General features: G+C 45.4%; 1 protein-coding gene across 1 annotated transcript in view; it reads left to right on the top strand.

The window, feature by feature from the left end:
• The window catches only part of SPTBN5 (spectrin beta, non-erythrocytic 5), an 84,710-nt gene that overhangs the window by 46,387 nt on the left and 25,529 nt on the right, over positions 1-12,794 (top strand). The window contains 8 exon segments of the mRNA XM_036736689.1: positions 430-525; positions 3,863-3,978; positions 4,114-4,228; positions 5,918-6,031; positions 6,793-6,914; positions 7,579-7,741; positions 9,368-9,541; positions 10,046-10,123. Coding sequence (XP_036592584.1) covers positions 430-525; positions 3,863-3,978; positions 4,114-4,228; positions 5,918-6,031; positions 6,793-6,914; positions 7,579-7,741; positions 9,368-9,541; positions 10,046-10,123 — 978 coding nt within the window.

The raw sequence follows: 12,794 nt of genomic DNA, 5'->3' as shown, positions 1-12,794 counted from the left end.
TATCATATGTGATATCATTATTATATCTTTATGTATATCCATATAAATATATTATATATCATCATTATATTATATATTTACATATCTATAAATATATCAATTTTGATAGATAATGCATGTAGATATATATCAGTATGTTGTATTATATACAACATATTTTTACACATCTAAAGATATATCTATATATTCATATAAATATATTATATTTTATGTAAACATATCTATATAGAGGTCTGCATCTCTATATAAATATAGCTAATTTGATCTAGACCTGTGATTGTGCCATTTCAAGGAATTCCCATTGTGGAAATTCCCTCTGCCAAAGTAGATCAGGAACCTATTTATTGGTCAACTTATATATAATATGAATGAATGAATGAATGAAAAAACTTTTATGTGCCAGGCATATAACCCCCTCTTCCCTCCCAGGAAGTGATGGTGAATGTTGGAGACTTGGGGCGAGATTATGAACACTGTCTACAACTCAGCAGACGGCTGAGTGAATTCCAAGGCACTGCCTTATGGGTAAGAGGCGTAAGAGTTATAAGGCATGTCAGGTATGGAGTGAGAGGTGCTTATGAATCAGGGGTTGCAAGGTGCCTGTGTATAGCAACTTCTACACCTTAGACCTGGCTGCATTCTCCTCTCTTCCCCTAGACTGAAACACCCACATTCCAAACACAGCTGACCCAAGAGGAAATTGTGAAGCCAACCAAAATCACCTGGGTCGTCTAACCTTTTCTTTCTATGGCCTTTCCCTCTACTTCTTTTTTTCAGTACTTCTCTTATCACTTTTCCTGCCTTCACCCCTGCTCCCCAGTGCTCTCTAGCTGTCAAGAAAATTAATCTAATTAAGGTATTTCCAGTCATATAGTAGTGACTTATTACTTAACCCCTTTTGTGATATTTGCATTCTAAAAGAAGATTTAAGAGAGGGATAGTGAATGCAAATGAATGAATTTCTAATGGTAAAAAAAATTGCAGGAATTGTGACTGCTGGGTAGGAAGGATATTTTTGGACATGGAAGCTTCACATGACTATACTATGTAAAGCAGTGGTGTCAAACTCAGAATTGGGGCCACTTCAAATCCAGCCTCAGACACTTGCTAGCTGTGTGACCCTGGGCAAGTCACTTAACCCTGATTGCCTCAAAAATGATAATAATAATAATGGAAATGGGGCCACTAAACCTTACCTACATTGGCACAAATTGACTCAGAAAACCACATTTTAACATTATCTATGTTCTTTGTATTTTTATTTGGGGAAATACTTCCCAATTACATTTTAATTTGATTCTGGGCCAACACCTCTGATGTAGAGGACCACTTAATCAGACCAACCGTAATCCCAAACATGGAAACTGGTCAGATTCCTGGAGGGGAAAGAACATGGATTTGAGAATCAGAGGCCTTGAGTTCATATCTCACCTCTGACACTACCCCATGTGACCTTGGACGAGTCACTTAACTAATCTGTGCCTCAGCTTCTTCATTCATAAAATGAAAGGGTGAGAGTAAGTGGCCTCTGAGGTCCCTTCCAGCTCCAGTTCTATGTTTTTCTGACCCTGTGATCAAAAGAAATGCCATGGGCTGGACAGCTGGAGCAAACTCTGAAAGCCTTTTTCCTCCCATGCTCACTCTTTCTTTTTACTTATTCATCAGAGAAACTCCATCTCCACTTTATACATTTCAATTAGTCACAAAACTGCTCTTTCGTCTATCCCCACAGCTGTCTTACCTCCCCCTCACTGCCTTTAAAAAGATCTTTTTTTATTCCAAACTCTTTTGGGAACAGGTTTTGCTAATTTGTGTGTTTGTAAGTAAGATGTGAGCTTTCTAGTGACAGGAACCGTGTGGTCCTGAAGTTCTGGAGTTAGAGGGCCTTGGGTTCAAAACCCAGCGCTGCTACTTCAGTCATGCAATCAAGCATTTACTAGGTGCCTCCCCTGTGCCAGACAGTGTGCTAGATGCTAGGCATGGATTCAAGAACAAAACCAAAACAGAGCCTGCCCTCAAGGAGCTTCCATTCTGTCAGGATGGACAGTAGAGATGTATATTAGAATATACCAAGGGAATATAAGGTAAATTGGGAGAGAGGGAGGGTAGGGCACCAGCAGCTGGGGATGGGGTGGGGGGTGGCCTTAGAGCTGAGCTTTGAAGGAAGCAAAGATTCTAAGATGTGGAAGTGAGAAGGGGGTACATTCCAGGTACGGGGGACAGTCAGGACACAAAGACATAGTGACAAGAGAGTGTCATGTTCAAGAAACAGTAAGAAGGTGAGATGAATAGAAAGCGCAAGAGACAGAGTTTCTGGGTAATTAATAATCAATTTATTAATTAGGCTAGCAAATAATCAATAAATGGATGGTTGGTGGTCTCTGAGTAACCAAAGACAAAGCTGGAGATCATGGAATGCTTAAATACCTTTGGAAAAGGGGATGACAGGTGGAGTTCAGCCCTGATTGGTGAACCATCAATGAGGGGGGCGAACATATTAAGGAGGAGTTGGACTAAAAGGCTTTAGCTCCTGCTGCTTGATCTTGAACGAGAGCTGTCTCCAGCACTCTGGACAAAGGAATTAGTCTCCACCCAGACCATTCCCTTTGAACAATGGGGGGTTTCAAGAGCACATGCTTTTAGGGCTGGAATTCATCTAGATTTGATTTCTCTTTAATCAGAAATAAGCTCTCCTAGTTAAGTGGTGTCACCTAAGACTGAAGAGAGTGGTTCCCAGAGGTTTGGGCCAATTTCATCATCAGCCCTGTCCTTCACAAAAAGACTGACCTACAAGGAATGGTCCTTGGATGAGGAAAATAGAAAGGGAAAAAAAAAAAAAAACTTCAATCCTAATTTGGTTACTAACATATGAGAAAAAAAATCATTTCTCTCAAAGGACAATCTTGCCAGACTACAGAGTGCAGGAAGGGGAGTGACGTATACAACAAGGTTGGAATGGTATGTGGGGGCTTTAAAAGTCAAAGAGAAGAGTTCCTATGTGTCAGCTGTGTGATCTTGGATAAGTCATTTCTGGATCTCACTTTCCCCAGCTCTAATATAATAACCTCAAAAGTCCCTTTCAGCTCTAAATCTCTGATTCTGTGATTCTTGCCCCGTGCCCTCCACCACCCACCTAGTACCCCCTTCTGAGTAATAACAACTTTTCTGGCTTCTGAGAAGATTATATTGATGGGGGTGGGATCTGAACTCCTAAAAAGGAAAAGACCTTTGGGATCTAGACACCAGAAAGGGAAAAGCCCCTGGACTTTCCCACATGGCCCAGTCCCTGGCTTTCCCCTGAGGCATGGCTCATCCCAGTCAATAATCCTTTTGACTGCCCTTTCATTCTGGCCCTCCCTGTCTGCACATGGCCCACCCCCAGGCTACTTGCCACTCCTAGATCCTATTCAGATCTTCCCACAGTCTTTCTGTATAAAAATGTCCATCTTTCCCCCTTAAATTGTTCAGATTCTTAAAATCTGGCCCGCTTGTGTTGGCGTCACAAATAACACAGACTCACTAGGAATCTTGCCCACCCAGTCAGTGTTTTAATAAACTACTTAGACTGAAAGAAGGCTTGAGTGATCAAATTCTTTCAAGGCAGACTGACGCCCTTTGCCCTTGCATTTTGGAGTTCCCAAGACCCCTAGACCACAACAGCATGACTGGAGGATTCCCCAGACAGCTACAGGAACTGCAGGATGAGGAAATCCAGTGCCCACAGCCTCTTGTACCTCTGTTGCCCCTCAGATCTGGCCCTTCATATGCCAGCCCAATTTAAAGAAGGATCCTCCCTGGGGAATGGTCTCTACTTTCTCCTCTAGGCCTGAGTCCACATCTTGGTTCTTTTCCCCCATGCCAGGAGACAGTGGATGATACCCACATCAAGGCCATTAATGCCGTGTCCCTTCAGCTCAAGAGCCGAGATCCAGAGGAGGTCAAGATCACCTACCAGCGGCGACATCAACTCAATGAGAGGCCAGTCCTGAGGGGAGATGGTGGGAAGGGGGAAGGGGAGGAGTGGGAGGACACTAGCAAACTCAGAAGGTGGACATGTTGGAGTTCTATGCCCAGACTGATTCTAGCCCCATTAATACCTATCCACCCTGGCAGATGGAATAATTTCCATGGCAACCTCCTCCGATACCAACGACAGCTAGAGGGTGCCCTGAAGATGCATGCACTGGTCCAGGAGTTGGACAATATCGTGGAGAGGATTGGAGAGAAGGTAAGGGACACATAGAGACCAGAGTGGTAGATTTTAGGCAAAAGCCAGGGGGAGAAGAAGGCAGGACCCTGTCTGAAGGGGGAGCAAACTCAGTCCTGAGAGTCTCCTTGGCTCTCCACTTGCCTGCCTCTTCTAGAGCGCTCCAGGGTCTGTGCTACCAATGTCTCCTTTGGCCACCCTGGAACAAAAGCATCTTGTTTTACTTTGTTGTCGTATCCAGACCTGTGATTTCATGGGTGCAAGGTCTTGGGGAGGAAATTCCCTCTACCAATGCAAGTTGGCACGCTGAAATGTATAGTCTTAGACAGCTGGCTAGAGCCAACTGGCCGGTGGTCACATGGCCAATATGTGTCAAAGGCAAGGCTTGAATCTTGGTCTTCCTAACTCTAAGCCAGGCTGCTCTAGAATGGAGCAGCCTGGGAATGACCAGGGGAAATCTGAAGCTCAGAAACAGACTCTAGTGTGGTATTCAGAACTCTGGAAGAATAGAGCCTTAGGGCTCTGCAAGAAGTGGGGGCAGGGAGGCAGGGGTCCTGGGGAAGCAGATCAGGGCAAGAGGCAGATGCCACAGTGCCAGAGGAAAAGGGAAAAGGGGTCAATAGAGGTTAATACATCGAATCCTGAATTCCTCTCTCCCTCAAGTTGCTCCCCATGTCAGTCTCTCCTCTATTAAGCTGCCAAAGCGATTTTCCTAAATCACAAATCTGATTACATGGCCTCCCTATTCAATAAACTCTCCATTATATCCAGAACCAAAAGTAAAGTCCTCTGGCTTCAAGGCCCTCTATGACCTGGATCCTTTCTCCCTTTCCAGTCTTCTTATATTTCTATTATATTATAATGAGTTCTCAGACCTCACTCCCCTCCTCCACATCCTCCACGATCCAGTGACACCTGCCTCCATCCAACACAATGCTCCATCTACCCCATCTCTCAACTCTGAGCATTTTTACCGGCCTTGCCAGAATGCCTGAAACGCCCTCCCTCCTCATCTCTGCCTCCCGGCTGCCTTGAATTTCCAGCTAAAATCTCACCCTGAGCCTTACCTCCCTTGATTACCTCCAGACTATCTTATCCATGATCATTTGCAGGCTGTCTCCCCTGTTAGACTGTGGACAAGACTTGTCTATGGCCTTTCTTTGTATCGCCAGCACTTAGCATAGTGCCTGGTATGTAGTAGGTGCTTAATAAATGCCTGTTGACTATTGACCATCGCCTTAAATCCCACCTCCTGCAGGAAGCCTTTCCCAGGCCCCTTTCTCAGATTATCTTACACTTATTACGCTGTATCTATCTTGTATGTACTTGGGGTTTGCGTGTTGTCTCCACCATCACAGCATGAGCTCCTTGAGGACAGGGACCACGTTTTTGCCTTTATTTGTGTCCTCTCACAGTGCCCGGCAGGTTTATTGTGGTGTTTTTTTAGTTGATTAGTCGTGTCTGACTCTTCGTGACCCTATTTGGGGTCTTCCTGGCAAAGACACCGGTTTGCCGTTTACAGATGAGGAAACTGAGGCAAACAGGGTTAAGTGACTCGCCCAGGATCACAGAATTAGTATCTGAGGTCACATTTGAACTCAGGTCCTCCTGACTCCAGGCCTGTGCTCCGTGCACTGTGGCGCCACCTAGGGGCCATCTGGTAAGTACCCCATAAATGCTTGTTGATGGACTTCCTCTTTGCCTTCTCAGAGTGCCCTGCTCCAGGTTCCCAACTATGGAAAGGACCTAGGGGATGTAGAGAGGCTTCTGAGGAAACATGAGGAACTGGATCGGGAAATCAGTGTCATCCAGGCCCAGATGGAGGTACACATGGGGCTGGGTCAACAAGCATGCCACGGCCTCCATTTTATTGCCTTCACTCCATAGTGCTCCAGGCAGGATGGGTAGTGTAAAAAGAGGTCTGTCCCTACTCTTCAGGAGCTCTAATTGAGGAGGACAAGAGGCACAGGACGGTCAGCTATAGGTGGATGGAAAGCTCCGGGGATCCTAAGGGTGCAGCTACTGGACAGATGGCAAATCTCAGGAGACCTTAGGATGCCACCACTACTTAACACAGTGCCTGGCATATAGTAGGCGCTTAATATATGCATGTTGACTGAATGAGTGAGTGTCCTAGAGAAGTTGTGCAGTCTTTTTTCAGTTGTATCCGACTCTCTGTGACCCCATTTGGGGGTTTCCTGGCAAAGATACTGGAGTGGTTTGCCATTTCCTTCTCCAGCTCATTTTACAGATGAGGAAACTGAGGCAAACAGGGTTAAGTGACTTGTCCAGGGTCACACAGCTATCCGAGGCCAGATTTGAAGTCACAAAGGAGAGTCTTCCTGACTTTGGCCCTGGCACTCTATCCACTGCACCACCTAGCTGCCCTTTCCCACAAGAGTGGCCCACCACTCACTGGGAGGTAACAGGATGCTGACTGAGAAGCCAGAATTTTTCCACCTGCCCCACTACCCAGTTGTAAAATTAACCCCAGTGCCTTACTCCGTATGTGGGTATCTCCCGAGCATCAACACCTGCGTCCCAGGCCAGGCTAGGGTGCCAATCTGCCGTCCCTTCTCCTGCAGCCCCTGGAGCAGGAGGTGAGTCGTTTGTGTCAGAGTAGCCCCGGGGCAGCCCAAGCCCTCATCCACAAACAGCGAGAGCTGAACAACAGCTGGCAGAGGCTGCAGGCCCAGGCCAAGCACAGGTATGATCTTTGTACAGCTTTCCTCTCCTTTCAGCTTCTCAGAATCATCCCGGCACTTTCTCGCTCTCACTCACCCCTGGACGTTCTGCCCCTGCCCATCTGGGTCTCCTAGACCCCTGTATTGCTACCCCCGATCTATGGCCCCAAAGGACATTTTTAGCAGTAACTGCACGGAGGAAGACATTGCGGGGGAGAGGGCATAAGAAAGAACAGGAGGACAGAGGAGTGGACACTTTCAGGAGGAATAACCCGGGGCAATCTCAATTGAGTGGTAGGGGGCAGTAAACAAAGATCCCAGGACACCCCAAGTTTAGCACCCAGATAATCTAATCGGGTCAAACATATTTAAGCCAGAATTAGGGAGTGGGGGAAGAGGAGGCAGAACCCAGGAAAAGGAATGTGATGGTTACAGAGCTCTGGTCTGGGGAGTGACCAGGGCTGGGCAACTGTGTTCTCCTTTATGGTCACAGACATTGAGGGGGAAGGGGAGAGGAAGACCCACTTCCTCCAAGATTCACAGTCTCCTACAGGTCCTGCATCCTCCCCTCACATGATCACCCCGGGGAAGAAGCACTTTCCCATGTTGGTGCCTTGGGACAACACCTCAGTGACCCTGTCTTAGTTATGCCTCTGCCTGGGGCTGACTGATCATCCCTATGGGCAGGAGGGAGAAACTGGATTGTTCCTACCAAGTACAGAAGTTACACACCATGCTTCGAGAACTGCTAGGCTGGGCTCAAGGGCTGAAGACTAAGATGGAGATGGGAAGCCCTCCCAGCAGTCCTGCCGAGGCCAGGCGTCTGATGGAGGAGCACCAGGAACTCAAGGTCAGTGGGCACCAGTGCCCGCTTCTTCTCTCTCATCTCAGTTCTCCTGACTTCCCGTATACTTAACCATTGCCTCCAGTTTGGAATCATAGGTCTGGAGGTAGACAGTATCTCAGAGGTCATCTACTTCAGCTCCTTCATTTTGCAAATGAGGAAACTGAGGCCCAGTGAGGTTAATGATTTGCCCAAGGTCACGCAGGTAATAAGTGTCAAAGGTGGGATCTGAACCCAGCTCCTCTGATTTTTATTTTGGTGGCGGGGGGGGGGGGGGCAAGTTAGGTGGTGCTGTGGATAGAGTGCTGGGCCTGGAGTCAGGAAGAGTCATGTTCATGAATTCATGTCCAGCCTCAGACACTTAGTAGATGTGGGACCCTGGGCAAGTCATTTAACCCTGTTTACCTCCGTTTCCTCCTCTGTAAAATGACCTGGAGGAGGAAATGGCAAACCAGGCAAGTCTTAACTCTGTTTGCCTCAGTTTCCTCCTCTGTAAAATGAGCTGCAGAAGGAAATGACAAACCATTCCAGTATCTTTGCCAAGAAAACTCCAAATGGGGTTATGACGAGTCAGACGTGACTGAAACAACTGAACTGAACTAATTTTTTACCCTTGAGCCATTTCCATTCCCCATATTTCTCCAAGTCCTCTATCCCCAGGTCTCCTTATTCATGCCGCCCTCCCAGCTGCTGTTCATTTTCTTCCCCACTCCCCACCACCACCACTATACACACAATCCAAGACATTTTACTTTTTTAAACAAGGAGAAACAGGATCACCCTAATTTTCTGTGGCACATTGTTATGGTTTTTTAAATTTTAATTAACTAATTCATTTTTACAAGCATTTACCATCTCTCCCTCCCACTGCCTGCCTCCCCATTGAACAATTTTTTTTTGTTTTCCTTTTTATTATAATTAATTTATTTTAGTTTTAGTTTACAACATTTAGTTCCTCAAGTTTTTGAGTTTCAAATTTTCCGCTCCTCCCTCTCCTCCAAGACAGCATATAATCCGATATAGGTTCTACATATAGCTTCACATTAAAACTTTTTTCACAATAGTCAAATTGTAAAGAAGATCTATAACCAATATAATGAACCACAAGAAAGGAGACACAAAACAAAACCAAAAACGAAAAACAAACAAACCAACAAAAGACCAAAAAGTTTTCCTCAATCTGCATTCAGACTCCGTAATTCTTTCTCTGGATGTGCATAGCTCTTCTCATCATGAGTCTTTTGGAGCTGCCTTTGAACCTTGCACTGCTGAGAGGAGCCAAGTGTATCAAAGTTAGTCACCACAGATACAATGTGTCTGTAATTGTGTATTATGTTCTCCCACTTCTGCTCCCCTCACTCGGCATCTTATAAGTCTTTCCAGGTTATCATGTCTGTAAAGAAATTTTTTTAATGAAAAATAAAACCCTCATAGCTCAGCAAAACAAAATCTCGCATTGGCCATGTCTCATTCTGCATTTTAAGTCTATCGACTCCCTGGACGGAAGTGGGTAGTGTGGTTCACCTTCAGTCCTTCAGACTCGTTGCCGTGTTATTTTCCCCAAACCCCTCTCCACTCGTTCATCTGGCCCACTATGAATTCTGGGGGGGTCTGAGCCCTGCTCTGTTACAGGCAGAGCTATCAGCCAGGACAGAGAGTATCAACTTGATACGAAGCACAGGGAAGCAGCTGCTTGGTGCCCCAGATATATGTCAGGCCCTGGCCAGTTTTGAGCACGAATTAACCGGGCTGGAGGACAGCTGGCAGGAACATCAAGCCAGGCTGCAGCAGGCCTTGGATTTGCAGGTGGGTGTAAGCGGCCTTCATGCCCATCTCTTCCCTGGCCTCCACTAGGACCTGCGCCTATCGGTGTTCCCCTCCCCTCCCTCGCTTTGGTGGAAAGAGAAGCCAAGTGTTCTCCTTTGCCAATGATCCTAACAGTGGTTCTCAGCTGCTACCAGTCAGCACCCTTAATTCTGTTTTGCCTGGTCCAAGCTCAGCAATTGACCCAGTTATCAGCCCTTGGCACAGACCCGCAACCTGTTTATGTGGGTAAGGGGACGTACCGTTGGATAGGATTTCACTGAATCTTTGTTGCAACCAACTTGCCCCTCCTGAGATACCTGGCTAGAAACCAGAACACCTGCTTCTATTCTGCTCACACATCCGACTCCATCTGTGGCTCTAGGCCAGTCCGTAGGCCTCCATTCACCTACGCTGCCTATGCCACCTATTCCACCTATGCCATAGAAAGCGTGGTCCACCTACGGTGACTGGACCCTCTGCCAAAATGCTTCTCCATTCCCATAGGTGTTCCTGAGCTCTGTGGAGCAGATTGAAAGTTGGCTCAACAACAAAGAAGCATTCCTGGCAAATGAAGATCTGGGCGTAGGTACCCAGGCAGGGAACAGAGGCATGCATAAGCATGAATCAGCATTTCAAATCAAATCAAACCAAGCCAGTAAATGTTATTCAACAAATTTTTATTGAAATAAAGCATTTATTAAGCACTTACTGTGTACCAAGATTATAAGAGTGTTGACTTGTGAGCCAAGACTGGGAAATACAAAGACAATGAATGAATAAAAAATTAATTCAAAAGCATTTTTAAGCATGTGCTATGTGCCAAATACAGTGTCAGGTCCTACAGATATAAATGCAACAGCAAAGATAGTCCCTGCCCTCCAGAAACGTAAATTCTAAAGGGAAAAACAGTGCATTTAGGGGATTGGTGGCCAGTAAGGGTAACTTTGGTTTGGAAAGTTATTAGTGGGGTGGGTAAGACCTTGGGGGGAGTAGATCAAAACACTTTGACTAGGAACAATGGCAGTTACTGAGTTCATCTGATTTTTTAAAACACCTTTAAAATTTTTTTCATTTAATAAATTTTTCTTTTCTTCCTACTTTCTCCCCTCCCCCCATGAAAGAGAAAAAGAAAAAAAGTCCTCGTCACAAATATACCTAGTCAAGCAAACTAAGTTTGCTCATTGGCTATGTACAAAAATGTACATCTCATTCTGTATTTTGAGCCCATCACTTCCCAGTCAGGAGAAGGAGAGCATGTTGCATCATGGGTCTTCTGGTATTGCATTGTATTGATCGTATTGTATTGTATTGATCAGCTTTCTAGAATCTCTCAAAGCTGACAAACATATACTCCTACACTTCTTAATTTAAGGTCCTCAATGTTAGAGACTATCTTTGCCATTGTATTTATACCCTTAAGATAGCATGGTGCTTAGAACATGGTAAGTGCTTAATAAATGCTTTTTCATTCATTCATTGTCTGCTCATGCCCAGTACCAGTCCAATGTCTTGAACACAGGTGCTCTTATGTGCCTGGTACACAGTAAGTGTTTAATAAATGCTTTATCTGGTTTCATGGTTCCAGGACTGAACCCCACCCCCACCCTGCTCCCTCCAAGGAAAGGGGATGGGGAAGAGAGGAGAGGGAATTGGCCTCCAAGGAATGTATATTCTACTGGGAAGGAAGGAAGGAAGGAAGGAAGGAAGGAAGGAAGGAAGGAAGGAAGGAAGGAAGGAAGGAAGGAAGGAAGGAAGGAAGGAAGGAAGGAAGGAAGGAAAAAAGGATCCTTTATAACTGCTTCACAGGAGAGGACCCTGTAAGATAAGGCTTGGAAGAAGAATCCTGAGGGTCAGAAATGGGAAGGGGATGCATTCCAGGTTTGGGGGTTGGAGTGGACAGCCTGAGTGGAGACAGGGAGGTGGACCGCTGGGTAAAGAGAATGGCTGGTTGTCCAGTTTGACCAGAATTTGGGGTATCTGAAAAGGAATGAAGTGAAGAGCAAAAATCAATCAATCACCAAGCATTTATTAAGTGCTTACTGTGTACCAGGCATCATGTTAGGCTCTGGGGCCACAAAGAAAGGCAATCTCAGAAGTCTCTGGATGAGAGTTAGATGAGTTAGATGAGGCCTCAGAAGCCAACTAGTCCAACCCATACCTCAGGGCAATTATATGGCACAGTACATAGAGCAGGTGGAGCCTGGAGTCAAGAAGATATGAGTTCAAATCCAACCTCAGACACTTACTAGGAGGATGACCCTGGGCAAGTCACTTAACCTCTGTTTGCCTCAGTTTCTTCATCTGTAAAATGGAGATGATAATAGTACCTCGTCATGAAGATCGAATGAGATAATTGCAAAGTGCTTAGCACAGTGCCTGACCCATAGTAAGCACTATATTACTGTCATTATGATCCCTTCTACAATATATCCAACAAAAAGGGACAACCTGCTGTCTCCCAAGACAGTTCCATTGGAAAGCCCTAATTAGTGAGGAATTTGTCCTTGCATTAAGCCAAAGAATTGTCATTTATGTAGCTATTTGTAATTTGCAGAACACTTTGCATATGTTTTCTTATTCGACCCTCCCAACAACCCAGAGAGAGAGGCACTTTTTTTATAAGCCCAGACCAATGATTTCATCAGTGTAGGGAATTTCAGGTGCAGAATTTCCCCAGCCAGTGTAGACAGGCAGCTTCCCTGTTATTCAGCATCTTAAAGAGTTGTTTGGGGAACTGAGAAGTTAAGGGATGTGCCAGGGGTCACATGGCCAGTTTGTGTCAGAGTCAAAATCTGAATCCAGATCTTCGTAGCTCCAAGGCCAGCTTTCCATCCAAGTCAAGCTGTTTATACTATAGATACTTTAGATATCATTATCATCCCCACCTTATAAATACTGAGGGCCAGGGATAATATAGCTAGTAAACGTCAGAGGTGGCATTTGAAGGCAGCCTGGGGGGCACCTGGGAGCTTGCTGAGTAGACATAGTCCTACAGGAATGAAACAGAGAGAGGTGCCCAGTTACAAGTACCAACAAAGCAACTTTTCTACCCTTACCCTTAAGTCAAATGAAGTCAACAAATCCGATTCCAAAAATCACCTACTATGTGCAAGACACTTGGCCAGGAATTGGGGATATAAAAAAAATATAGGCCATGTTCTCCAAGACCTTACCATGAGGGGAGAAAGGAATACAATACTTAGGGAGATAAGTAAATATAAGATAATTTGAGGAGGGAGAAAGCTTTAACAAC

The sequence above is a fragment of the Trichosurus vulpecula genome, chromosome 8 (genome assembly GCF_011100635.1).
Source record: "Trichosurus vulpecula isolate mTriVul1 chromosome 8, mTriVul1.pri, whole genome shotgun sequence".
Taxonomy (NCBI): Eukaryota; Metazoa; Chordata; class Mammalia; order Diprotodontia; family Phalangeridae; genus Trichosurus; species Trichosurus vulpecula.
Note: the sequence above shows the minus strand (reverse complement) of the source record. Positions and strands in the feature narration are given on the sequence as shown.